This window comes from Anser cygnoides, chromosome 2 (genome assembly GCF_040182565.1).
Source record: "Anser cygnoides isolate HZ-2024a breed goose chromosome 2, Taihu_goose_T2T_genome, whole genome shotgun sequence".
In the NCBI taxonomy this organism is placed as follows: domain Eukaryota; kingdom Metazoa; phylum Chordata; class Aves; order Anseriformes; family Anatidae; genus Anser; species Anser cygnoides.
In genome coordinates this window covers 112,935,696-112,960,451 of record NC_089874.1, presented here as the reverse complement: position 1 = coordinate 112,960,451, position 24,756 = coordinate 112,935,696, and the positions used below count along the sequence as shown (strand labels likewise).

The 24,756-nt window shown below is 41.8% G+C and overlaps 2 protein-coding genes and 1 long non-coding RNA gene across 5 annotated transcripts in view; 2 read left to right on the top strand and 1 right to left on the bottom strand.

The window, feature by feature from the left end:
• CLUL1 (clusterin like 1) overlaps window positions 1-7,829 on the top strand; it is a 13,081-nt gene extending 5,252 nt beyond the window's left edge. Inside the window, exons 4-8 of the mRNA XM_066992829.1 lie at window positions 863-1,030; window positions 2,991-3,435; window positions 4,696-4,833; window positions 6,312-6,526; window positions 7,662-7,829. Of these exons, the coding sequence (XP_066848930.1) occupies window positions 863-1,030; window positions 2,991-3,435; window positions 4,696-4,833; window positions 6,312-6,526; window positions 7,662-7,829 (1,134 nt within the window). The remainder of the gene's footprint in view (window positions 1-862; window positions 1,031-2,990; window positions 3,436-4,695; window positions 4,834-6,311; window positions 6,527-7,661) is intronic.
• On the bottom strand, window positions 7,048-11,916 carry LOC125182095 (uncharacterized). 2 transcript variants are annotated; one of them, XR_007161066.2, is made up of 5 exons: window positions 11,776-11,914; window positions 10,728-10,806; window positions 10,476-10,590; window positions 8,993-9,044; window positions 7,048-8,893 (listed from the first exon to the last, which is right to left on the bottom strand). It is a non-coding gene; the product is annotated as an uncharacterized lncRNA (long non-coding RNA). The 2 variants fall into 2 exon arrangements; XR_007161065.2 differs by lacking the exon at window positions 10,728-10,806 and having other exon boundaries at window positions 11,776-11,916.
• TYMS (thymidylate synthetase) lies at window positions 11,205-24,756 on the top strand. 2 transcript variants are annotated; one of them, XM_048057976.2, is made up of 7 exons: window positions 11,205-11,881; window positions 12,577-12,650; window positions 13,690-13,864; window positions 19,631-19,732; window positions 20,902-21,077; window positions 22,105-22,152; window positions 23,096-23,167. In XM_048057976.2, the coding sequence occupies exons 1-6, from the start codon at window positions 11,704-11,706 to the stop codon at window positions 22,141-22,143; spliced, it is 744 nt and encodes a 247-aa protein (XP_047913933.1). In that variant the 5' UTR covers window positions 11,205-11,703; the 3' UTR covers window positions 22,144-22,152; window positions 23,096-23,167. The 2 variants fall into 2 exon arrangements, with proteins under 2 accessions (XP_047913933.1, XP_047913932.1); XM_048057975.2 differs by lacking the exon at window positions 22,105-22,152 and adding an exon at window positions 24,094-24,756 and having other exon boundaries at window positions 11,220-11,881.

Below are 24,756 nucleotides of genomic sequence, written 5' to 3'. Positions count from 1 at the left end.
GAGCAAAGTAACAAAGCAGACTGTTCTTCCTTCCTTCCTTCCTTCCTTCCTTCCTTCCTTCCTTCCTTCCTTCCTTCCTTCCTTCCTTCCTTCCTTCCTTCCTTCCTTCCTTCCTTCCTTCCTTCCTTCCTTTCTTTCCTTCTCTTTCTTTCTTTCCTTCTCTTTCTTTCTTTCTTTCTTTCTTTCTTTCTTTCTTTCTTTCTTTCTTTCTTTCTTTCTTTCTTTCTTTCTTTCTTCCTTTCTTCCTTTCTTCCTTTCTTCCTTTCTTCCTTTCTTCCTTTCTTCCTTTCTTCCTTTCTTCCTTTCTTCCTTTCTTCCTTTCTTCCTTTCTTCCTTTCTTCCTTTCTTCCTTTCTTCCTTTCTTTCTTTTTCTTTCTTTTTCTTTCTTTTTCTTTCTTTCTCTCTCTCTCTCTCTCTTTCTCTTTCTCTTTCTTTCTTTCTTTCTTTCTTTCTTTCTTTCTTTCTTTCTTTCTCTCTCTCTCTCTCTTTCTCTCTCTTTCTCTTTCTCTTTCTTTCTTTCTTTCTTTCTTTCTTTCTTTCTTTCTTTCTTTCTTTCTTTCTTTCTTTCTTTCTTTCTTTCTTTCTTTCTTTCTTTCATAACCTCAAAGATCCAGGTTGACTGTAGAGATAGTTTGGTTTTGTACATTACACTCTCTGAGTGTCAGGAAAACTCTATATGGGAAAGCTTTTCGATTTTCTCTTCCCTCCACATGTGAACGCAGCTGAAGAGGCAACCTACCCCAACGGTTAAAGATTAGAAAAAATGATCCATAAATAGGCAAAATGAGTGATCAACATTGGGATAAGTATCCAGGATATTAATCTGAAAATTGCCATCAACTGAATCTTTTTTCTTATTCAGGAAGCTTTGCGAATTATGGATGAAGTAAAGGAAAGATTAGAAGAAGAAGAGAGACAATGCCAAGTATCCTTGAAAAATCTATGGGATGAATGTGAATCTTGTTTAGAAAGTACCTGCATGAGATTTTCTACAACTTGCAGACGTGGTGCGTCAACATTTAGAAGCAAGGTAGGAAGAAATTTTGTATCTGGGAAATACCCTTGAATTCACATACTGGTTTTGGAGAGAGCACATCTTATTTTCTCAGTAGCCAGATCTTTCAGTTATATCAATTTACTAAAATTAATTTGATTTGGAGGGTCTGGAAATGTGAAGTTATAAGGCACAGATTACATTCAATTACATTCATTGAACACTGAGCCAAAGTGAGTTCTGTGGCACCCTGGCGTGGCTCCATGGGCATTGATTATTTCCCTGGCTCCCAAGCAGTCACTCCAGATACAGAGCGATGTATCTCACAGTAGGACTTGCATTAAGATGCTCAATAACTCTTTGTGAAAAATAGCACATAGATTCTCTGTGTTCCATATGATAATCAGCAGAGTTAAAACTGTAGAAAGAGTTAGGAAAAGTCCCTGTGGAAAAAATAATCTGCTTACACGATATCATTCTTTTCTGTATTTAGGTTATTTTATATCTACTCTTTAAGTAACAAAATAGCTTTAAAGTATTTAATTGTTTTTAACAGAGGGAATTGCTAGCAGAGGTTTGTGAATTGTTAGAGAGATTCCCCAAGTTCTACCAGAAAGAAAGTATGCTTTCCTGGCTGGTACATTATTACAAGATTTAACAAAACTGTAATTTCTTTCTTCTTTTTCTTTCTTTTTTTTTTTTTCTTTTTTTTTAATTTGGTCATATGCTTTAACGGCAGCTTAACAACAGATCCTGCACAATTACTGCTACTGAAATTTTAGCCAGATTACCTAGCTTTCAGATCCCCAGGCACCGAAAAATATGCTAATTGAAAACTTACACATGGTGTGTCTCGCAAGTGACAAGCTTTAGATCAAAGCTGTTTAGCATTTGTGCATATTCTTAAAATTATTCAAGTAAAAGTGTGGGATGTATTAAATTTAAGCCTATTGGTGATTCTTTGGGCTTTTAGATACTCCTTATTAATTCCTGATGTATCACCTGGACTTTCAGGAGTCTTTGGATGTCAGGTTGAAATCCCTGCAATAAAACATCCACTGCACCGCCACTGTCTTTGACACTCTCAATAACTTCCTCTGTGAGCTCTATGGTTTATTTGAAGCATTCAACGTGAGAAATGTAAATTATTTTTAAAAAAGAGGACAAAGACTCTAGCTGTGGCTGATGGCACACAGGCAGTGGGGGCAATACAAGCTGAGGCTGATCCTCCAGGATGGGTTCACAATGTACCTTCCCCCTAGTTCTGCCAAAATACCTGTCAATGTATACATGTACGTATACATATATGTATACACATATGTATATGTGTACATATATATTTGACATGGTGTTTCTTAACCCTTACCAGTTTTATAATGCCATAAACTGTGGCTCCACAAGGCAGTGTTTCTGCTCAGGTGAAGGCATTACGTCAAAGTGGGAAGTAGGGAACGAGCAGCTGAGACCTAGGGAATGGGAACCCCACGAAGCAGAGCTGTCGCTCAGTCTCCTCCGTCATCAAACCATGGACTCGGAGCCACTGATTTATTGATTTTAATGGGTTTCAGTTTGCAGAGGAATTTGAGCATTTGGCCATTGGTGAGAGGCAAGGGTGTTTACAGATTATGGTGAGAACAACTGCCTTCTGTTCTCTAGATGACACATAACTACCACAGAAATATTTCCAAGATAAAGTCCAAACTGTATGTTGGATAAAACCCAAAAGCCAATACTAACTTCAAGCCTCAACAGATTAAAGGCCAACTGTCAGCCATGTTTCTTCAGACCTGATTTGGAGTTAATAATTTAGACTAAATGTACTTGCACTCTTGAGTCTAACATCTTAAATTACTTTGGATAATTTGCTGTGATTTCGGTTGTTAAGAGAGTACATTGTTACTATAGGTATTTGAAAAAAGAGTTTAGAGCCACTTCCCTGAGAGATGAAAAATTGTTAAATTGTCTGGCAGCTGATCTATCTCTTTCTTATATTCAGGTTGAAGATTTTTTGAGGAAAATACCTACGCTTATTTTCACATTTCATGAAGACCAAGGAAAAGACATCCAGGTTAATGAAAAGCCTGAGAAAGAGGATACCCAGCTAGTAAGAATGGAAGATTTATTTAGCCAACTATTATCGGACATGGGCTCAATATTTGACAGAAGTTTCATTTTTTTCAAGCACATGCAAAAAGAATTTGACCAGTCCTTTCAAGCATATTTCATGTCAGATCTGGATTTGAATGAGTCCCCCAGCATGCCTGCTTTACCCGAGGACCCTACCAGAAGTGATGGCTTACAGAAAGACTGGGGCATACCGGGCTTCCTACAGACAGTCTTTGATTTCAGCAAGACAGTGTTTGAAGGTGTCAGTGCGGTGATTACTGAAGTATTCGATGAATACAAAGATAATAGAAGAGATTTGACGGAACAAGCCAAAGGCAAGTGTTGGAAAACAAAACTCAACTGCATGGTCAGTGACATCAAACCTCTCAGGATTGCTAAACTATAGCTCATGGCTCAGTCCGTGGCATGTTAGCGCAAGACAAGGTATGGAAGCTCTGGAGGCTATCTTGGTTAAACAGGCATGCGTCAAGCATAAATTCATTGGATAAATTAAAAAGAAGAAATCACCTAGAAACCTCATAGAAATATTATAGTGGGACTTATGGGTCCTACACAGCCTGATTTTCATGGTATTTCTCAAAATGTTTTCAGGAGCTCCTCAGGAGCTCTTGAAATCATGGCAGATGCAGGTTTTCATAAGGCTGACTGACAGGTCTGATCTCAGCCTTTGTCAGGAAGACTTATGTATCATGCCATGTTGACATGTCTCCAACTCTAAAAAGTCAGGGTAATTCTGCAAGATGTCATGGCATATGCCTGCCCTTGCCAAATGACATTAAGCTCTGCCAGACAGCTGCAAGCCCTGCCTGAAGCTACTGGTGCAGTGTAGTGTACCAGTCAAATACAAAACAGCCATGGGATTTCCCAGTAAGCAGGAAAACACTGGGCATAATTTTGGTTTAGGTGATAACTCTTGATGGAGGAAACAACCCTCAGTCAACCTTTAGAATACAAATAAGCTTTATCCTTTCTATCTTATTAATGAAAATTAAAACAAACAAACAAAACAAACAAAAAACAAAGACAATCATTCCAATACATGCTGGTGCCTATCTATTAAGAGATCACAGTAAGGACATGCAACAACTCTGAGTGGGAGGTGGCATAGTCACTATACAGTCATCAGAAAACATAAATTGAAGCGATTCTACAAAAGCGATTTTTAATTTTTCCTGAATCATGACCCATGTTACCTAGGTACTGTGCTCTCATCTAGCTCTACACAATTACAAAACATCCTGATTTCTAAAGGTCAAACAGATCTTATCAGAATGCTCATGCTGTAAAAATGGTCCGTAGTAATATTAGGAACTGTTTGACTATCAGTGGGAAATACATTACCTGGCCTTTACAAGGAAATAATATGAATTCCTTGGAAGAAAACAGGGTTTACATCATCTCCTGATTTCTGTTTCTGAATGTTTAATCCCTATTTTTTGCTTGGACTTATGCCAGTTATTTTGCATTCAGTGCTAAAAGTATCTATATATAATCAATCGTAATAGGTAACAAATGCGTATTTATTAAGAACCTAAGCTTAACATCAGTCTAAAAATACTGTAATTTCGCCCTAGATTCTGACAGAAGTGGCATGTTCTCAAAAATTGTGTCTGGACGTCAAAGAACTCTGTGCAAAGAGCTTCGAGAGAATTCCTCCGGATGCACACAGTTTCACGAGAGATGTCAGAAGTGTCAAGACAATCTTGTGCATGGTAAATACTTTCTGATTTTCTGATTTATTTCTATAATGTGTTGGCCATTGTTTTGTACATCTTGAGGCTGTCATTTTCTACTGTGCTGTTTCCATATTTTTGGAATTAACATCCAGTCACTGGGTTTTTACTGTAATTAGGAATTTAAGCACTATTAGTCATTCCAGATGATTTCAATTACCTTTCCCCACTGTCTCCACACAGTGTCAGTATAACTCAGTTGTTAACATGCTGCTGGAGGTCCGAAGTTCTACACGAAATACCTATATACATTGTTAGAGTTGCCATCCTACAGAGCAGCAAGAGGTCAGGCAGCAATCAGTCCTGCCTGGGTGCACAAGTGCCAAGCAGAAAGCGAGGTGAAGCTGAAACTCCTGACAGGCTCCTCCTGCAGACAACCAGACATAATGCCAGGCAGCATTAGCTCCTCACAAGGAAAGCAAGCACTGAAGAGCTTGTAAAACAGGGCTGACATGGCGAATAAAAAGGGGAATGCTTCTCAGTATGTAAGAAGATGGCAAAGCTCTGGCATGCACTCTCCATGAGCACCTGGAAAAAAAATCGGACTGCATCACACAGAAACACTGTCAGGGCTCCCACTGCAGCATAACATGCCTGCGTTTCCAGAGTTATTTATGCCTCAAAAGCCACGGGAAATACTTAAATCCAAATTATCTTCAGAACATCTCCAGCGTTGCAGATTTAAATGATCCAATGACACATTTTGGAGAGAGCATTGGACCATTCCCATCTCACTAAAAATACCTTTTTGTCTAGAGCTGCGTATTACACATACCAGTTTGTATCTGTGGTTGCTGTGCTATCAGCCTGAAGGTGTCCCTTGACAGTCCTATTTGACAGAGAATAAATTGAATGTGTCCATGGTAATTCTTGCATAGGAATAACATAATATTACTGTTTAAACTACACATTTTACAAAAGAAAAGAGACAGCAGTCCTCAGTCACATACTAACGTTTAGCAATTGTTAAATTGATAAAGCAATTGATAAAGCAAATTAGGCCTTAACACTCATCAGGAATACTAACATCATGAATTACAGTCTTCTAACAACCCGTACACTTGGGATGGATTGATAAACGAGCAATTAAAAAAAGAGATAACATATAAGGAGATTAAGTAGTTGCTAAAGGTAACAACTACCACTTCTTCGTTACTATACCTGACAATCTATTGCTATGCAATATGATACAAACTTTAAAGTACTTGGTAAGTTGCAATACAGCAAACGGGTTAATTAATCCATTTAGTCATTGTAAGCCTAAACTAAAGCTACCAAAATAGGTCAGCAAGAATTAAACTTTTTTATTTAGCATTATTTAAACACTAACCCAAAAATACACCTCCTTGCTAGACTGTTTTTGTAGTTTTCCTAGATTTCTGTACTTCAGATAGAGAAGGCCAAGTAGAAGACACATGACTTTCTGTAAGCTTCATGCTGGCTGTCTTTCTAAACAGATTGCCCAAATGTTCCTGAACTGCACATCAAGTTTGACGAAGCCTTTAAACTGGTTAATCTCTCTGGCGAGCAGTATGAGCAGATTCTCCAGATGGTTCAGCGCCATACAGAAGACACTTCCTACTTGTTGAGCAAGATGAAAGAAAGATTTGGGTGGGTCTCTGAGCTATCCAATATGACCATTGGACCAGAAAACATTTTCAATATAGTTAAGGTAAGGGTTATCTAATAAAGGGAACTATTGCACAGTGCTGTCTTCCAACTATGACTTGCTCACACGCATGCTCTTGGGGATTGTAGCTGTTTGCATACATGTAATTTTTGGTCTTTACAATGGAAAGTTCCTGCTCTACTTGAATTTACATATGCTTGGTAATCCCTCAATGAGCTGAAACATCCAGAGATTAGAAACTATTTTCCTCTAAATACTTTTATTTGGATGGCTGCCTGACAGGCTAACACGAATCATCTCTGATAAGAGCAAATTGATACTAGCAGCTTTGGCTGGCCTCCGATTACCTTCTTGGACAAATTTCACTGTACCAGCTGGTCATACATCCTTAATGGATCACTGAATATATGTACCTGTCTCTACCTATATATCCCAAAGCACAAAGAAAGCAACTGTTATGCAGGTTATTGCAGTGTAAGCTGCATATCATAAAGAGCAGCTGTCAATATTGCAGTGAATACATCATGATTAACTACATATTGCCCACAAGAATACATTCAAGGTAAATTCAGTCGATTTTATTGGGCAGGGACAAAGCCCGTTCTCCCTTTCAATTCAGAAATCCAGCGCACTACTATTACTACAAGAACTTTATACAAAATAATTGTGCAGTCCACCAACAACCCCCTCACCCCCAAAATCAGGAACAAGGAGACGAGCAATATTTAAGCACACTTTCCCAACCAAGTCTGAGCTATCTGCTCAGGAAAATAAAGCTACAGAACTAAGTCTGGTTTAGAAAAACACATAGGAATGAGTAACATCAACCATGCAAACTTTCCTTTGAAATTAATGGAACAACTCACACATAAGTTTTCATTAAGAGATCAGAAGCTCTTTATAAGTGTAGTTCATGGTTTAAATATTAACTTACAGTTGTTAAACACGGTCTTGCAGTGCCATGTCACCTCTTCCCACTGCTTACAATAAGCTTTGGCATAAACTCAAGACACCCACTGTCTTTTCAGAACAAAGTAATTTAAAGAAAGTAGACAAGTTTAAAATATTCTTCTGTTTAATCTTCTCTTATTAAAGATGGAAGGCACAGTATGTATAAACAAAACTGAAAGCACACAGCAGGTTGTAGTGTCTAAAGTACTGATTTGCTCTCTTCTAGGTGGTACCTGGGGATCCCTCTGGTGCAAATGAAACTGTGGTAGATGTGAATATTCTGACTTCGCCTACTTTCACCATTAAAGTTCCTCCGAACTTAGACCCACAGAGTGCTGAATTCATTGAATACATAGCTGGAAAAGCACTGCAACTATACAAGCAGAATTTTTAAGTGGTAAGTTCATTCTCTTCTCCTTTTATAGAGAACACAGTTCTTCATAAGAGATGTTTACATTGCAATAAACATTAGAGGGAACAGAATTCAGTCGTGGTATGTTCAAGACTGTCTCCTTAGAAACAATGTATTGATTGAGAGACAAACACAAGCGTTACAGAAAACAAAAACAAATGCTCAATGTTCTAGCCTGCAAAATGCAGACAAGATGATATTAAAAGACTTCACTTATTTAACTGTGAAACCCTCGATCTTTAAGTAACATCTGGGATTAGGTAATGTAATGACAAATATTCCATCAGAAAAGAATTGCCTCGTAACCACAGTCCAGTGCTTTGGCATCAGATACCATGTCTTCGCCTTCATTAATCAAGTACAAACTGAAATTACCACTATTCATTATGTTTTTTATTTTAGGTGGTGTTTAAGAGCATGCTCCATGTTATTTTTGACAATAAAGGACTGAAAAGTTAGAACCAGCATCTTGACTTGAAAGAGTTGCTTTGCCATAAGATTTGCACATTAGCAGTGCTCTGCTCAGAGTAGCAGTTAACCAAGTCTGCAGTTTGACTTGTAGGAGTGTGAAGAGGAAAATCCTTCCCACAGCCTTCTAACCATTTTTTGTAGGAATTGCTCATGGAGGCCTCGCTCCGTGTTTAAGAGGTTTCCAGATGGGGAGGGAGGAACGAGGCCAGAGAGGCAGTGGCAAACATTGCTTCACGTTATCTCACCCCATGGGGAAACTCCAGGAAAGATGGTGTGTTTTTTAGGTGGTATCATGCTACTGGTGATACCATGCTGCCATGGGGCTAGCCACAAAACCTGGAGAAAACGTGAGGAGCTTTGTAATGCACAGCTTAGGCAGCCACCTATGCTCACAAATGGCACTCCTAGAGGCCAGAGCCACAAGAAGTGCAGACCTACAAGCACTGCAGCGTCCCACGGATCTGCTGAAGAGGCACTAGACTCAGAGATGGCTCCTCTTCAGGTCACTGAGTGTCCGACAGCCTCATCTTAGCAAATGAAGCTGGGAAGCATAACCTGAATGCATGTAGAAGTCTCTGAAGGAAAATAAAAAGGATTAAAGTTAACAAAATAGATGAAGAAAAGAAAATGTCAGTGTTTTTTTATTGACTGTCATTATTTGAGGTCAGACTCACAATTTTTAAACAGATGAGATGTCGTCCATCAGAGAGGCTGAGGTGGCCTGGCCTGCAAAATTTAGACAGAATACAATAAGCCTCACCACGAATTTTTATTAGGTTTATGTTGTGTGATATACAGTTTGCCTTCAAAATTCTCTGTAATTTCTATAGTTATTGATAATATATACTCTTTCAGATCATATAAGACTAATCTTCATGTCCTTATGATGACAAAATTAATTTCTTTAGTCTGATTATAATTTTTAGCCTGAATTGCCTGTGCAACACATCTTGTATATGCATTTCATACCCGAGAAAAGTAAGTGGCGTTAATTTCCAAACTGCAATACCATTTTATGTTCCGTTTGCACAACAAATTCAGGGTACATGGAAGTATGATGAAAGAAAAAACAGAAGGTCCACAAGAAAACGGGAAGCTCTACAAGAAGTGAAAAAGAGAAAAAAATCCGCTTCGGCCTGTTTTTCATGTTGTATATGTTTTTGCAACAGGACACTGATACATTCCCCATATATTTATTTGTCAAACATCTTTCAGATTAAAAATAAAATATTTATCTATTTTTCTCCTAGGAAAGAAGATGTGTGAAATCTTACTTCCTGAAATCCAGTATACTCTCCTTAGATGAAATACTCCTTGGCTTGATGTACAGCTAATTGTTAAATGCCTATGGTTAAAGTAGCTGCATATAAATACAATTTTGCTTAATAAATACCATGACGTATGAGCTAGCAACTGATGACTGTAGCAATCTTTTAATTGGAAAACAAATTCAAGACCATTTTAAGTGTCATTTGTTTAAATAAAATATTATTTATGTTGTAAATTAGGTAATCTTTGATAACCAGCTATGGTCCTGTTTATGCAAAGACTTAAGGAAATAATGAGCTCTAAGCATGCAAATAATTCCTATTTGCATACTTAAATTCAGGCACATTTTTAAGCCTTTTCCAGATTGGTCCCTACAGATGTTGCACATTCAGCTAAGTCTGAATCAACCAGATTTCCATATGCATATAGCATATTATTTTCCAATGAAAACTTTCCATCTCTTCTTCTAGTTGCTTTTGATGTTTATAATGCACATTAATTGACTTTTCTGAATATGCAGTAATGAGTAAGTCTTCTGCCTTTGGCACTTTTTTACTTGTAGTTTGCCTCTGGAGCCATAATTAACAGGGAATCCTTTATCAGAAAAGATGTTTGTCTTTTCCTACATTATACACTTTAGCTTGCATGGTATTTGCAAATTATAATAAAGGTTAAGTACTGATACATCTCTCAGAAGCAGAGTTCTAAGTAATTTGGTTTCATTTACTGTGCCCGACATTTCTTAGAATTTTTGGCACATGGTTATCACCATTTTCAACTGTGTCTTTGCTAATTAAGTTTTATACATTTCAAAATGTACAAAACCATGCACGAGACACAAGAAAAATTGTAATTTCATTGTTTAAATAGTGAGAAAGATATGGTTACCTGCCTGCAGTAAGAAGCAATGTTTTCTAGTAAACAGTCCTCTGTTCCATTCAACCTCCATTACATACGCTTGTATTGCAGGATCCTAATCTTGAGAGATTAGTAGTCATAACTCCTGTAATCACACCAGTAGTTAGAAAGTTGGGTTTTATCTGAGAGATAAGTGACTCTTAGGAAATGCTCAACTTCTAAGACATACTAGTGAAGAAATATTCAGGGAAGAGTTTGTTTTGATGATCAGAGAAAATATACCTAGAAAAATTTCAGATGACGCTGCATCAGGAATCATTTCAGTCAGTTCAGAAGGCACAAGTCAGAATGCAAAACGGTGCTGAAAAATGGGGGAGAGAAGCTGAGATCGACAAGATGAAACTCAATAAAATCCAGCACCGGGTGCTACCCTTGGTGAGAAGGTATGGCAGAAAAGGAGCCCAGCTGTAAAAGCACGGGTGGGTGTAACACAGCAGGCAAGCCTGTGCATGGGACATGGCGATGCAGGAGCATCTCACAGGAGATGAGGGAGGCAGGTGCCGGGCTGCACTCGGGGCTTTGGGTATTGAGGCTGGAGCGATCCCTCCTGAGGCGTTGCAGCCCGCCAGCACAGGCCGGAGCCTTCTGTCCTACCCAGCTCAGCACTGCCTGCTACGAAAGAGACCGGAGATGGATTAATTTGCCCGTGGGGTGGAACAAGTAAAAAGTCAGGACAGTTTGGTGCACAGGCTCGGTTAGGTTTTCGGGGAAGGCCTGTCTGGGTGCGTGCGAGGGGGATGCTACTGAGGATTCCTCTTGGGGTCCCTTCGGCCACTCAGTCACTCGACTGTGCCCGCCGTGACACCATTTTGCTGTCCCTGCAGCCCTCACTAGCGGCTGGGCGACAAGGCGAGGGGCCACGGCGCTCCGGGGGGGCCACTGGAGGCGGCACAGGGGCTGCCACGGCCAGCTGCCGAGCAGCGGGGGCTCAGCCGAGCCCGGCGGGCCTGGAGGGGTCCGCAGCCCCCCTCAGCCCCCCTCAGCTCCGGGTGGTCCCGGGCAAAGCCGTGGGGAAGGCCACTGCGGGAGGGGGGAAGGAAGGGGAAGCCCTGCTCCGCCCGTTCCTCCGCGCTGCTTGGCGGGAAGGCAAAACTTGGCGTGCTCGGGCGAGAGGAGGCCGGCGGCTTGGGGAGAGCCCGAGCCGGAGCCGGAGCCCCCCCCCAGCCCGCAGGGACAGCCCGGGCTGCCCACCGCCGCCATGCCTACGGCGGGGGAGCCGCCGAGCGCGGCCGCCGATGGCCTGGAGCCGATGGCCGGCGAGCCGCAGTACCTGCAGCAGGTCCGGCACATCCTGCAGCACGGCCACCGAAAGGACGATCGCACCGGCACCGGCACCATCTCCGTCTTCGGCATGCAGGCGCGCTACAGCCTCAGAGGTCGGCACCGAGCCGGGACCCGCGGCCCCAGCCCCGCCCGGGGCCGCCCCGCAGCGCCTGGGGTCCGGCGCCATCTTCTCTGCCGGGGGAGCCCCGGGGGGCTGCGGAGGTGTGTGGGGGCAGCCCTGCAGCCCCCTCGCCCTTGTCCAGGCTGCGACGGCTCGGGGACACCCCCCGGCAATGTTTTTGATATCGCGGGGAGGGGTGGCAGTGCCCCTGGGTGTGGTGGTGAAGCGGGGAAGATGGGGAGGGAACCTTCCTGCCGTGCGGGCAGAGGAGGGAGAACTGGTCAAATAGGTTTGTGTATCCTATAAAAGTTTACCCTAAGCCTCCTCTGAAATAGGTTTGGTTATCCTATAAAAGTTTATCTGAAGCCTCCTCTTTGTACTTTCTACGTATGAGGCCTACACGGCCCCACATGCTGCCCCACAGTGTCTTATCAGCGGCGCTCTGCAAAATCCCCCTCTGCAAGCCATCGGCCTCCATCTGTTGCTGCACTTTGCTCCAGGAAAAGAAAAGTCAGGCTCTTACCTTCCTTGGTCCCAATAAGAGCATTACACATCCTTTCCCAGCTTCTTACCTTGTCTCCAAACTCCTGACTATCAGATGAGGACACTGTCCTCTGGAGAAAACCCTAAGTCAGTTCACCCTAACAAATTGGTGATCATCTCTGACACCTTGTATCTGTTTTTCAGATCAGTTTCCACTGCTAACAACCAAGAGAGTGTTCTGGAAAGGCGTGTTGGAGGAGCTGCTGTGGTTTATCAAGGTTCAGTATTTGGATGTCTCTATCAGTAGCACGCCTGAGAATAATGTCAAAACAACTTTCTGGTATGGAATAGGTTAAGGAATTTGGGATGACTGCGGGTGCTTCTGTTCATACAGCAGAACACACTGCATGCACAAGACCATTATCTTCAAGACATGCCGTGTATTTTAGTGAAGACTATTGCATTGTTGCAAATTAAATTTTTTTGGACTGTTTCTTTTGAAGGGAAATAGTCTCATACAGTGAGTTCTTGTGCTATTTTAGCTATACTCTGCAGTTGGAAAGCCTAATATAGCCTCTTTTAGTAGCGTTTGCATAAGAAATAATAATATGAAGTAGCTTGTAAACAATTTAATGATCTGCTTTTTAATGTTGAGGTAGTTTGTATTGATTTGAATAGAAACAAGCAGTGAGGAACCACAGATGCAGTAAGACTGATGTAAACACTAGGCTTTTTAGCAGCAAAAAAATGAGACCTAATAGAGCTAATAGCTCTAGTTAGAGTACTAAAATTCTGTAGAGAATATGTTGCTATACAAGAGTTCTTGATACGTTGTGACATTGTACTGGTGTGCGAAAATCTACCTAGCCATTTGCTAAATAGCAGTACTCAAGTACACGCATATTTTTTTTAAGTATCCTTTTTCCAAAGATAAAAGACTAGATACTCCCCAAAACAGAACACTTGTTATGTTGAATTTCTGAGTTTGCTGATTCGGACTTGTTGAGGAGCTCATTGTTCAATGGTTATTGTTGCATGACTCTAGGTCATTTTGTCACATTTTTAATTTTTGTCATGCTAACAAGAGGGATTTTAAGACCTTAAGCTCATTATAGGTGGCTTGGGAAAGACAATGCCTAGGCCATACGTTTTTTGTCTACTTACATCCATCTAAAAAGCAAAATGTTTTCTTCTGTAGATGTGCATGTGAACTGATATACTGCAGGTGACCTTGAGACTGTACTGTTTGCGTGTTCACAGTTAGAATAATCCTGAGTTAAATAACAGAAGCATAGCATCTCAATCTGTATTTTGTAGGGTTCGACAAATGCCAAAGAGCTCTCTGCAAAGGGTGTGAAGATTTGGGATGCCAATGGATCACGTGAATTCCTGGATAAGCAGGGTTTTTGCACCAGAGAGGAGGGGGACTTGGGACCAGTTTATGGTTTCCAGTGGAGGCACTTTGGAGCAGAATACAAAGATATGCACACAGGTAATCACATAAAAATGCAACCTTGATTGCTTAGTGAGATGACTGTAGCACCTCGCTTCCAGAATTCTGTGGATGGTTTGGACTGTTGTTAAAAGGACTGTTCACAGGGTGAACTGAAAACCAGAATGAATAATCTCAGAGAGGGTGAGTTTTGCTTTTTATTTTTTAATTAACTGAATCTAATTATCCTGAAAGAAGCAGTGTTGTATATTGTAGTTTGGCATTTGTAGAACAGAGGAATCATAAGGCGTGTGTTATTTTACTTTAATGTAGAATTGGCATGGGCATTGATAGATGGGAAGGTATCTGTATTGCAGTCCAGAAATGTGAGCTAGCTCAGTTTGATTGCAGTGGAACACAGACTGCACTCTGAATGCTAACACAGGATCCTAATTCCGTGATGCACTTGTGCTGGCAGGAGCTGATGTTAGTGCACCATGGGAGATTGTGGAACAGAAAGGTATTTCCATTTTGCAGCTAGAACTATGTAGGATGTATCCATAGCTGATGATGCCGTGGATAGAATAGCTGTAACAAATTACGATGTGATGCAATATCTGTTGATATTATTTTCAGTGGAACTGGTCCATTAAACTTACTCTGAAGTGTCTGGATGGCTCTTTCTAAATCATCGAAGCAGAGGACATACAAAAACTTAGAAGGACTGCCATAAAAAAAAAGAATCAAAAAAAAAAAAGAATATCCCTGTCTGGTTGGTGTGATTTTTTTTTAACTCACGTAGAATATCAAAATGGTTAATTATATTTTTTCCTGTATTTTCTTGTCAATGCATTCGCAAAGTTGACATTAGATATAGATACTGTACTTAATTTTGGCATGTTGACCACTGGCAGAGTACAGTTTTATGTTAACACAGGTGGTCCAAATGGTGAACTGACAAGTCTAAAAACTTACAGAAATGTTTTTGCGTTACTGAATTTAAAAGGACTGAGGCCTGACGTAGTGTAGCAAAAATGAACAAGATAAATACCCTTAACTTTTGTTGCTAATGGATTTTGTAATGTTTTGCTACTAATGGATCGGTAATTAGCTTCAGGAGCTAACAAAACCATTTGAAAAGGCTTCTGGCACAGTGCTGCTGGCAGAAGAAATCCCTGAGATGCTAATTATGTATTACTACCTTGCTTCCCAGCCAGCTTGGGTCTCTCCCTATAACTATAATTTGGTGTTGTGTTGCAATAAGAGTTATTAGAAAAAATTAGTTACCAACCATGCTGATTCACTGGCATGAGTCAGAATAATGAATAACAACTAATGACTCTTTTATTTTGGAATCCATTCTGCTGGTAAGTTAATTCCAGTGAATTGCATATATAATTGATATTGAGCCTAGAATCAGCCAGCACAATGGTCAGTGGGTGAATTGTAATATCCTGTGATATACGAGATGAAAGTTCCCTTCTGGCACTGAATGTTACGGAAATTTATTTTTTATAAATGACCTTGTGAGCTCTAGATCATAGAATCATAGAATGATGGTTTGGGTTGGAAGGGACCTTAAAGCTCATCAAATTCCAAACCCGCCTGCCATGGGCAGAGACACCTCCTACTAGACCAGGCTGCCCAAAGCCCCATCCAGCCTGGCCTTGGACACTTTGTGGTGGCTTTATGCAGGTGGGCAGCTGAGCTCCACCACAGCCACTCTCTCATTTCCCCTCCTCAAAGGGAAAGGGGGAGAAAATACGATGGAAAAGGCTCAAGGGTTGAGATAAGTACAGGGAGATCACTCAACAATTGTTGTCATGGGCAAAAATACTCAGCATAGGAAAATTAATGTAATTCATTACCCATTACTAACAAGTTAGAGCAGTGAGAAACTAAAAAAGCAAACAAAAAACACCTTCCCCCCATCCACTTTCTTCTACCTCCTACCCCAAGGCAGCCCAGGGGAACGGGGAATGGGGGCTGCGGTCAGTCCGTAACATTTCTCTGTGCTGCTCCCTCACGGTCCCTCTCTGCCCCTGCTCCCCGTGGGGTCCCTTCCACGGGATGCCGTCCTTCCCGAACTGAGCCTGCGGGGGCTGCCCACAGGCAGCAGCTCTTCAAGAACTGCTCCCACACGGCTCCGTACCACGGGGTCCATCCCCCAGGAGCAAATTGCTCCAGCACGGGTCCCCCACGGGTGGCAGCTCCCCCCAGACCCCCTGCTCCTGCGTGGGCTCCTCTCCACGGGCTGCAGCTCCGGCCTGGGGCCTGCTCCTGTGGGGGCTCTCCATGGGCCGCAGCCTCCTCCAGGCCACATCCACCTGCTCCACCGGGGGCTCCTCCACGGGCTGCAGCGTGGAGATCTGCTCCGTGTGGGACCCATGGGCTGCAGGGGGACAGCCTGCTCCACCAGGGGCCTCTCCACAGGCCGCAGGGGAACTGCTGCTGCGTGCCTGGAGCACCTCCTGCCCTCCTGCTGCACTGACTTTGGGGTCTGCAGGGCTGGCTCTCACTCCTCTCTCCCAGCTGCTGTTGCACGGCAGGTTTTTTTTTTTTGTTTGTGTTTTTTTCCCTTTCTTAAATCTGCTCTCACAGAGGTGCAAATAACATCACTTATTGGCTCGGCAGGTCCCTTTGGAGCCTGCTGAAACAGGCCCTTATCTAACACGGGGCAGCTGCTGAATTCTTCTCACAGAAGCTGCTCCTGCAGCCTCCCTGCTACCAAAACCTTGCCACATAAACTCACTACACACTTCTAGGGATGGGGCATCCACAGCTTCTCAGGGCAACATGTTTCAGTGCCTCAACACCCTCACAGTGAAGAACTTCTTCCTAATGTCTGATCTGAATCTCCCCTCTTCTAGTTTAAAGCCATTACTCTTCGTCCTATCACTACACTCCCTGACAGAGGCTCTCTCCAGCTTTCCTGTAGGCCCCATTTAGGTACTGGAACGTTGTTGTAGGGTCTCCCTGAAGCCTTCTCTTCTCTGAGCTGAACAATCCCAACTCCCTAAGCCTGTCTTCATCAGAGAAGTGCGCCATCCCCTTGATGGTCCTCTGGGCTCACTCCAGCAGGTCCATGTCCTTATGTTGGTGGCCTCAGAGCTGAACGCAGTGCTCCAGGTGGGGTCTCACCTCAGGGAGCAGAGTAGAGGGGGAGAATCACCTCCCTCAACCTGCTGGCCACACTTCTTTTGATGCAGCCCAGGATAGGGTTGCATTACATTGTTAGTGTGTGTTGAGATTCTCATCAACCAGCACCCCCAGGTCCTTCTTCTCAGGGCTGCTCTCAATCCATTCTCTGCCCAGCCTGTATTTGTGCTTGGGATTGCCCCGGCCCAGGTGCAGGACCTTGCACTTGGCCTTGTTGAACCTCATGAGGTTCGCACATGTCCATCTCTCAAGCCTGTCCAGCTCCCTCTGGATGACATCCCTGCCCTCCAGTGTGTCAACTGCACCACACAGCTTGGTGTCATCGGCAAACTTGTGCCCTCAATTTCACTGTCTTTGTCACCATAGAAGATGTTAAACAGCACCAGTCCCAACATTGTCCCCTGAGGAACACCTCTTGTTACTGATCACCACCTGGACATTGAGCCATTGACAGCAACTCTGAGTGCGACCATCCAGCCAATTCCTTACCCACCGAGTGGTCCATCCATCAAATTCATGTCTTTCCAATTTAGAGACAATGATATCATGGGGGACAGTGTCAAATACTTTGCACAAGTCCAGGTAGGTGATGTCAGTTGCTCTTCCCCCATTCCACCACTGTTGTAACCCCATTGTAGAAGGCCACCTGGTTTGTCAGGCACGATCTGCCCTTAGTGAAGCCATCGGGGGTGTCACCAATCACCTCTTTATTTTCCATATGCCTTAGCATGGTTTCAGGGAGGTCATGCTCCATGATCTGGCCAGGTACAGAGGTGAGACTGACTGGCCTGTAGTTCCCTGGGTCTTCCTTTTTTCCCTTTTTAAAAAAGCCACGACTTCTCAAATATGATGGACAGTGGCTTAGCAACTTTATCTGCCAGTTCCCTCAGGACCTGTGGATGCATCTCATCAGGTCCCATGGACTTTTGAACCTTCAGTTCCTTAGATGGTCTCAGACCTGATCTTCTCCTACAGTGGGCGGTTCTTCATTCTCCCAGTCTCTGCCTTTGCCTTCTAGGACCTGGGCTGTGTGGCTAGAGCTGAGTTTGGCCAGGAGCTCCTTGTTCATCCATGCAGCTCTCCTGGTATTTCTGCCCAACTTACTCTTTGTTGGTGTGCATCACTCCTGAGTTTGGAAGAGGTGATCCTTGAATATTAACTAGCTTTCTTGGGACCTTCTTCCCTCCAGGGCTTTGTCCCACGGTACTCTGCCAAGTCTGCAGAGGCCAGAGTCTGCACTCTCGAAATCCAGGGTAGTGAGCTTGTTGTGCTCCCTCTTTGCTGTCCTCAGGATCCTAAACTCCACCTTTTCATGGTCACTGCAGCCAAGGCTGCCCTTGAATTTCACACTCCTTGTTGGTGAGAACGAGGTGCAGTATGGCATTCCTCCCCTGCCTGTCCTTCCTGAAGAGCCTGTATCCTTCCATCCTAACACTCCAGTCATGGGAGCTGTCTCACCCTGTCTCTGTAAGTGCCAGTGAGGTTGTAGCCCAGCACGTGCATGTACATCTCTAACTCCTCTTATTTATTCCCACTGCTATAAAGACATCTAAGTTACTGCCTGGAGTGGCTGGAATTCCTTCATGCGGGTTTTCAGGTGCTCTCCTGCTGACCTGTGACCCTTCTCCAGGCTCTGGGCATCTCTCTTGACACTGGCATCAAACCAGGAGGAGTGGGATGTGCTGAGGTTCCTCTCCCCTGGCAACTCTAGATTAAAGCCCTCTTCACCAGCTTGGCAAGCCTATGACCGAAGGTGATCTTCCCCTTCTCTGATAGGTGGACCTCATCAGCCCCCAGGTTTCTCAAGGCAAGTCCCATGGTCTAAGTAGCCAAACGTCAATGCTGGATCTGACTGCACCTTTCAATCCCCTTCCCTTTGACTGGGAGGGCTGGTGAAAAAATAACCTGCTCTCCCGAGTTCCTTACTGCTGCTCCCAGGGCTCCCAGATGGATGTGTATATTCACCTGCCGAAAACTTTCTCCTTTTGAGCATTCAAAGAATTCGTGGCACTCCATGTTACTGGTCTGGATGTAAAATACATAAATACATATGTATATTTTTAAGGAGGTCTGTAGCATGTAAGTTTAACATCTACAGACAAAGATGTCTTAATCCAGAAGTGCAATGGGAGAATTACTTTAAATAATGTGGATGACTAGATGACTAGAATGACTATCTTGTTGCTCATTCCAGTACAGCCTTTATCCTGTTTAGGTAACAAGTCGTCATGAATGATGAAGTAACATGCTTTGTACAATTAAGGTTTTTGTCCTGTAACCATTGTTTTTTGGGAGGTAGTGTTCATGCAGATTTCATTTTTGGTCTTAAAAAATGTCTAGTTGTTGATGCTTTGAAGAAAATGTTCTGAATAGGAATGTTCCCCTTTCAATGGGTGCTAAAGGTACTGAAAGCACACAAGAGATGGTGGGACGTATTGTAATACCATCATGAGAATTTCACAAGCCTTAGAGCACCCAAAGGAAGATCAAGAATAGCCTACACTTGGAAGGTGCAAACTGATAAATCTAGTCACTTTCAAAGTTCCACTAAAATCTTCAGAGGCTGTTATTTGGGTATGACCTTTCAGTGGGGTGTGAGCTGGGCTTTGGAAATAAATCACGATTTGAATCTATCTGACTTAGATCATATTTGGCATCTTTCTTCAGATTATTCCAACCAAGGAGTTGATCAGCTGAAAAACGTGATTGATATGATCAAAACCAATCCAGATGACAGAAGAATCATTATGTGTGCTTGGAATCCCAAAGGTACTGAACAGCACACGTTAAGGGAATGCCGTTGAATGTTATCTTACTGTATGGTAACCTATGCTCTAAGTACTGTGTCAGCAATCGGTTCCATCTTGGTGTCTTTGCTTATTCTTCATAAAACTACGAGGAATGTAGGTCACTGAATGCAATAAAAATGATCAGGGATTATCAGCTTGGTTCTCTTTCTACTTAATTCTCATGTTCAGACCTCATAATTTTTGAACGATTACTCCAAAGTTTTTCTTAGCAGGTAAGAGTGAGGGATATACATGGCTACCAATGACAGAAGTTATTTTAAAAAGGTTAAAAAAAAAAGTATACCAAAGCAGCGTGTCTGTTTTTCAGTCATATATTAAACCATAAACTTATAAAAAAGCCTTGCAACTAGAGAACAAAAATATTATTTGTGTTGTAATCATTTTATTTGGATATACATTGTCTGGATGCCTGTTCACTCTGTAGCACTGCTTCTAAATAAGAGCTGCTGCTAGAGTATGTTTTACTTCAGCAGCAGTAGTTCCATGCCCACAAAAAAATCCCCCAGCATTTTCCACTCATGTCTCTAAAAGAGGTTTCCACGCACTGTTGCTGGTATTTTTAAGGTTAAACATTCTCCGATATCAGGAGTGGGTTAAAGTTTTACTTACCTAGCTGTAAATTTACTATCTTCACTTTTAAGTGTAGATAAGCACTCAAAAGATCTTTTGTTTGCTAATTAGTTTATTGTTGATCATTCGGTTTTATATCAACAAGCAGTAAAGGTACATTGCAGTGAGAAGAGCATAAGATGAAGCTGTTGGAAGTTGCTTTAGGGTACACGCTTAATTTTAGTCTTAATGCCTTCCTTTAGGGAAATCAATTGGCTCACCTAGGTGAGTAAAACCAAACTGCTGTGCAGCATTATGGCATAAATCTGTTCTGTGGAATATCTGTTTATGATTTTTCTAATCATACAGCCCAGGAGACAGCTTGTCATGACCCAGTCTTAATTGCTCAGGCAGCAGGTGTTTTTAAATAAGAGAAAAAGCAACAGAATGATAGTGCAGCTTGATGCTGCTGTCTACCATATCTCATCAAGTGCTCGTTCAGATTTTGCATTTTCTACATTTATGACACTAATGCTGTTTTGACTTTTTTTCCCCTTCTTCCTGTATTGCAATTCGTAGATATTTCTCTGATGGCTTTGCCACCTTGTCATGCCCTTTGCCAGTTCTATGTTCTAAACGGAGAATTGTCTTGCCAACTCTATCAGAGGTCTGGAGATATGGGACTAGGAGTGCCTTTCAATATTGCCAGCTATTCGCTGCTCACATACATGATTGCCCATGTCACAGGGCTGAAGGTAGGCTAGTCAATCATTTTTACCTGATATTGTTTGAAGAGTGACAAAGATAAGACTCTGGTGTCATGTCCAAAAAAAATGGAATGAACATACTTTTCAAAATCTTGCTGAAATATGTGTAAAAGAGGTTGGCAGTTGGGATCAGCAGTGTAAGAATGCTTAAATTCAGGTCAAACAGAGGAGATCCTCCAGGTCTTTTTAAATGAACGTGTCAAAACTGACCTGTTCCAGTACTCTACTCAGAAATCTTAACTGAGCAGTTGTCGTTAAGGGATAATAGCATACAAGTGATTAAATTTTGTAGAATTTGTTATTTTGTTGTAAGTGAACAGTAGCACAGCAGTTGCTGTCAAGATTCCAATTTGGATGTTCTGCCCACCTAATGTCCTGCTATAATTTCAGTTTTGTGGCTTTATTTATTTATTTATTTGTTTATTTTTCCTGCTGTAGATGGTTATGTAGAATGGCAGTATGTACTCAAATAGGTACTGCCCTGATTCCAGAGCTGTATTTTGCAGTTCGGTAGAATAATTTAAGTGGCCCACAGTCTTAAACAAGTGAACCCCCTTGTCTTTAGAGCATTTAAAAATTAAAATAGCAAGGCCATTTGGGCCTGATCCTCCTGCTACCAGCAACACGAAAGGGAACTTAAGTTAAAATAGGCAAGTAGGGAAGAATCAAACTTCACAGCAAGAGAATAGACATACTTTAAAAAATAGGCCAAAGTACTAGGAAAAGCAAAAATAACATTATGTCCATAAAGTAGCTCTTCCCCCTCCACCACTTCCTCTCACAGCTTTGATGGTTTCCTTTTTTTCCTGTGGAGAGATCCACAAATTTTTGCTTTTAAAATCTAGCACACTGTGAAATATTACAATGAGAAATGCTACGTGATACAGAGCTCTGAATAAGTATTTTAATATCTTGGTTTGTATAAAATTGCAAATTAAATAGATTTTTAATACGCATGTATAATGGGTAGTGATAAATTTTAGTTTTCAAATTTTTTTGCCCTACTTACCATTAGTTGAGAAGTAATGCAGCCTCTGAAGACAGACAATTTTGACCACTCAAGGTAGGTGTCTAAACTAATCATAAAATATCCTGAGTTGGAACGGACCGACAAGGACCATCAATTCCAGCTTCGGGCTCCACACAGGGCTACCCTAAAATCAGACCATGTGTCTGAGAGCGTTGTCCAAACACTTCTTGAACTCCGGCAGGCTCGGTGCCATGACCACTGCCCTGGGGAGCCTGTCCCTGTGCCTGACCACCCTCTGGGTGCAGAACCTTTCCCTAACACCCAGCCTGACCCTCCCCTGTCCCAGCTCCATGCCGTTCCTTTGTAACTAAGTACAAGGAAATTTTCCTTGCCCTTTCTGTACTGTAGCAGTGTAATCTCTGAGTGTCAGACATACAGCATTTAGCGTGATGTATCCAAAGGCTCATCTACCTTGGTCAGAGGTTGATAAAATAGCCAGTAAAACTTAAGTTAAATTAGACTTTTCTGGGTTGCTAAGTCACAGAACTTGCAAGCCTGCAAAACTCATTTGGATGCTGGATAAATGCTGTAGCCTGTGACTGACACCTCCATTGCCACAAACGACATTGTTCAGTAGTGACTAAGGTTGCTAGTTCGAAACAACTTCAGCAAGTCCTAACTTGCTGAGGATGTGGAAGAGAAAGCTGGATGTCACTGCCACACTTGTTCCCAACTGGGTGAACAGATCAGTAGTACTCCGTTCAGTTACTGTACCTGTTTCCTAAGGAAGATTTCAAGGATACATTTTTTAGTACGTTAATGGGAGTTTCATTATGTTTTTATTAACCATGCATGTGTCTGGGAAGAGACTGTCCTCTGAAGTTCGCAAGGATGTCTTGATAATGTAATCCAGTACAGAAGCTGCAGTTCCATGCCAGCTGTTTGATGCTAAGAATCAATACCATAGGCATTGTAATGTTGTGCTTTCTTGAAATCTGACTATTTGAAGACCACTTGTATTCTCCTTTTTCTTCAGCCTGGAGAGTTCATACACACATTAGGAGATGCTCACATATATCTGAATCATGTGGAACCTCTAAAAATTCAAGTAAGTACTTACTCTGTGTTCTTGTATCCTTTTATCTTCCACAATGCTCATCCAATACAAAGTTACATTGGTGTTGTAATTGCTATTTTGCAGATACTCATTTGTGTGTCTTTTCTTCACATTTCTGTGCTAATAATTGTAGTATCGAAAATGGGTATTATTGTAATAAACTGGCCTTTAACCTATGTTCACCTCTGTTTGCAAACAGAAATATAATACAAACATGACTGAAATGGACATCAATGTACCATTCCACATTGAAATGTACTGCTCTAGAACCAAGTTAGAGGCCCAGAATCTGTACCTTACTTTTGACTTCGTCATTACAAAGCCTTAGAAAACTGTTCTGCCTAATAGGATAAACACAAAATAAAATGTCTTTGGAGTACAGCAGAAAAGGATAACTCATCAATTCACATTAGTTAGTCGGTATTACTATTTGGCTGAATAAGGGTATATTTTCTTCAGGATCTAATTTGGTGCAGTAGAAACAATTAGAATTTTATTTGATTAGACTTTGCTCGGAGTGAACATCCTCACCATTCATATGGTTCAAAACCATCCAGAGAACTAGTTATTGGTTTGGGCCCTAATGTTCCCATGAGAAACTGCAGCACATTGGATGCACATCTGGGTCAGAATTTCCAATTTAGTTTCCTCTGGAAGGAATTTAATTTGCATCCATGAGAATTGCTCTACAGACTGAAACTGCTTGCAGTGCATTTGGACACTGCTGCTTCCAATCAAAATACTAAATTAGATACTGCCAAACTGTATTATTTTTGCCTTTAAGTCTTCTTGGGGAGGGGGGAGAATCTACATGGTGTAATCCGAATTGAGATTAATGAGATCAAATTTATAACATAAAATCTCTGCCTCCAAGTATTACCTATGTACAATAAACTTAGGACATGCTTTTATTTCAGCTTCAAAGGGAGCCAAGACCTTTCCCCAAACTCAGATTTCTTCGTAAGGTTGACGACATCTGTGACTTTAAGGCAGAAGACTTTCAGATTGAAGATTATAATCCTCATCCACCTATTAAAATGGAGATGGCTGTTTAATGCGGTAGAACAGCTTCTATTAACACAGAAATTTACCTAAGCTACTTAGCTTTCTCTGTGCTTACAGTAACTTTTTTTTTCATATACTTCAAAAGGCATAAGCTTTATTATTGAAAAATAAATGGGCGATAATAAGTCAATGTTATCTTCAGTACTGAGTTGTCAGACCAAATTCCTAGGCATGGAAAGCGCTGCTGTTTTTTTCCATCTGTTACAAAGCAGAGTAGAATTCTTAGCTTCCGTGAGTTGGAAGGTGAGTTTGGATTATTCCTTCTGTGTAAGCAATGCATGTACTATGCAGAGGTTACCCCAGCTTTAGGTTGCTTGTGAGATGGTTTCCTACACATCGTTTCAGTTAACAGCGGCCATTTCAGTTACCATTCATCTACTATTTCTGAGTCGTACTTGCTTAGATGATTAATTTAGTACTGAAAATAAGAACTTTTATGTGTGATAGAGGATTTCTTCAAGTTTATAGAAGTCTTTAAAATACATATGTATAATAAAGGTTTTTTTAAAAAAAGT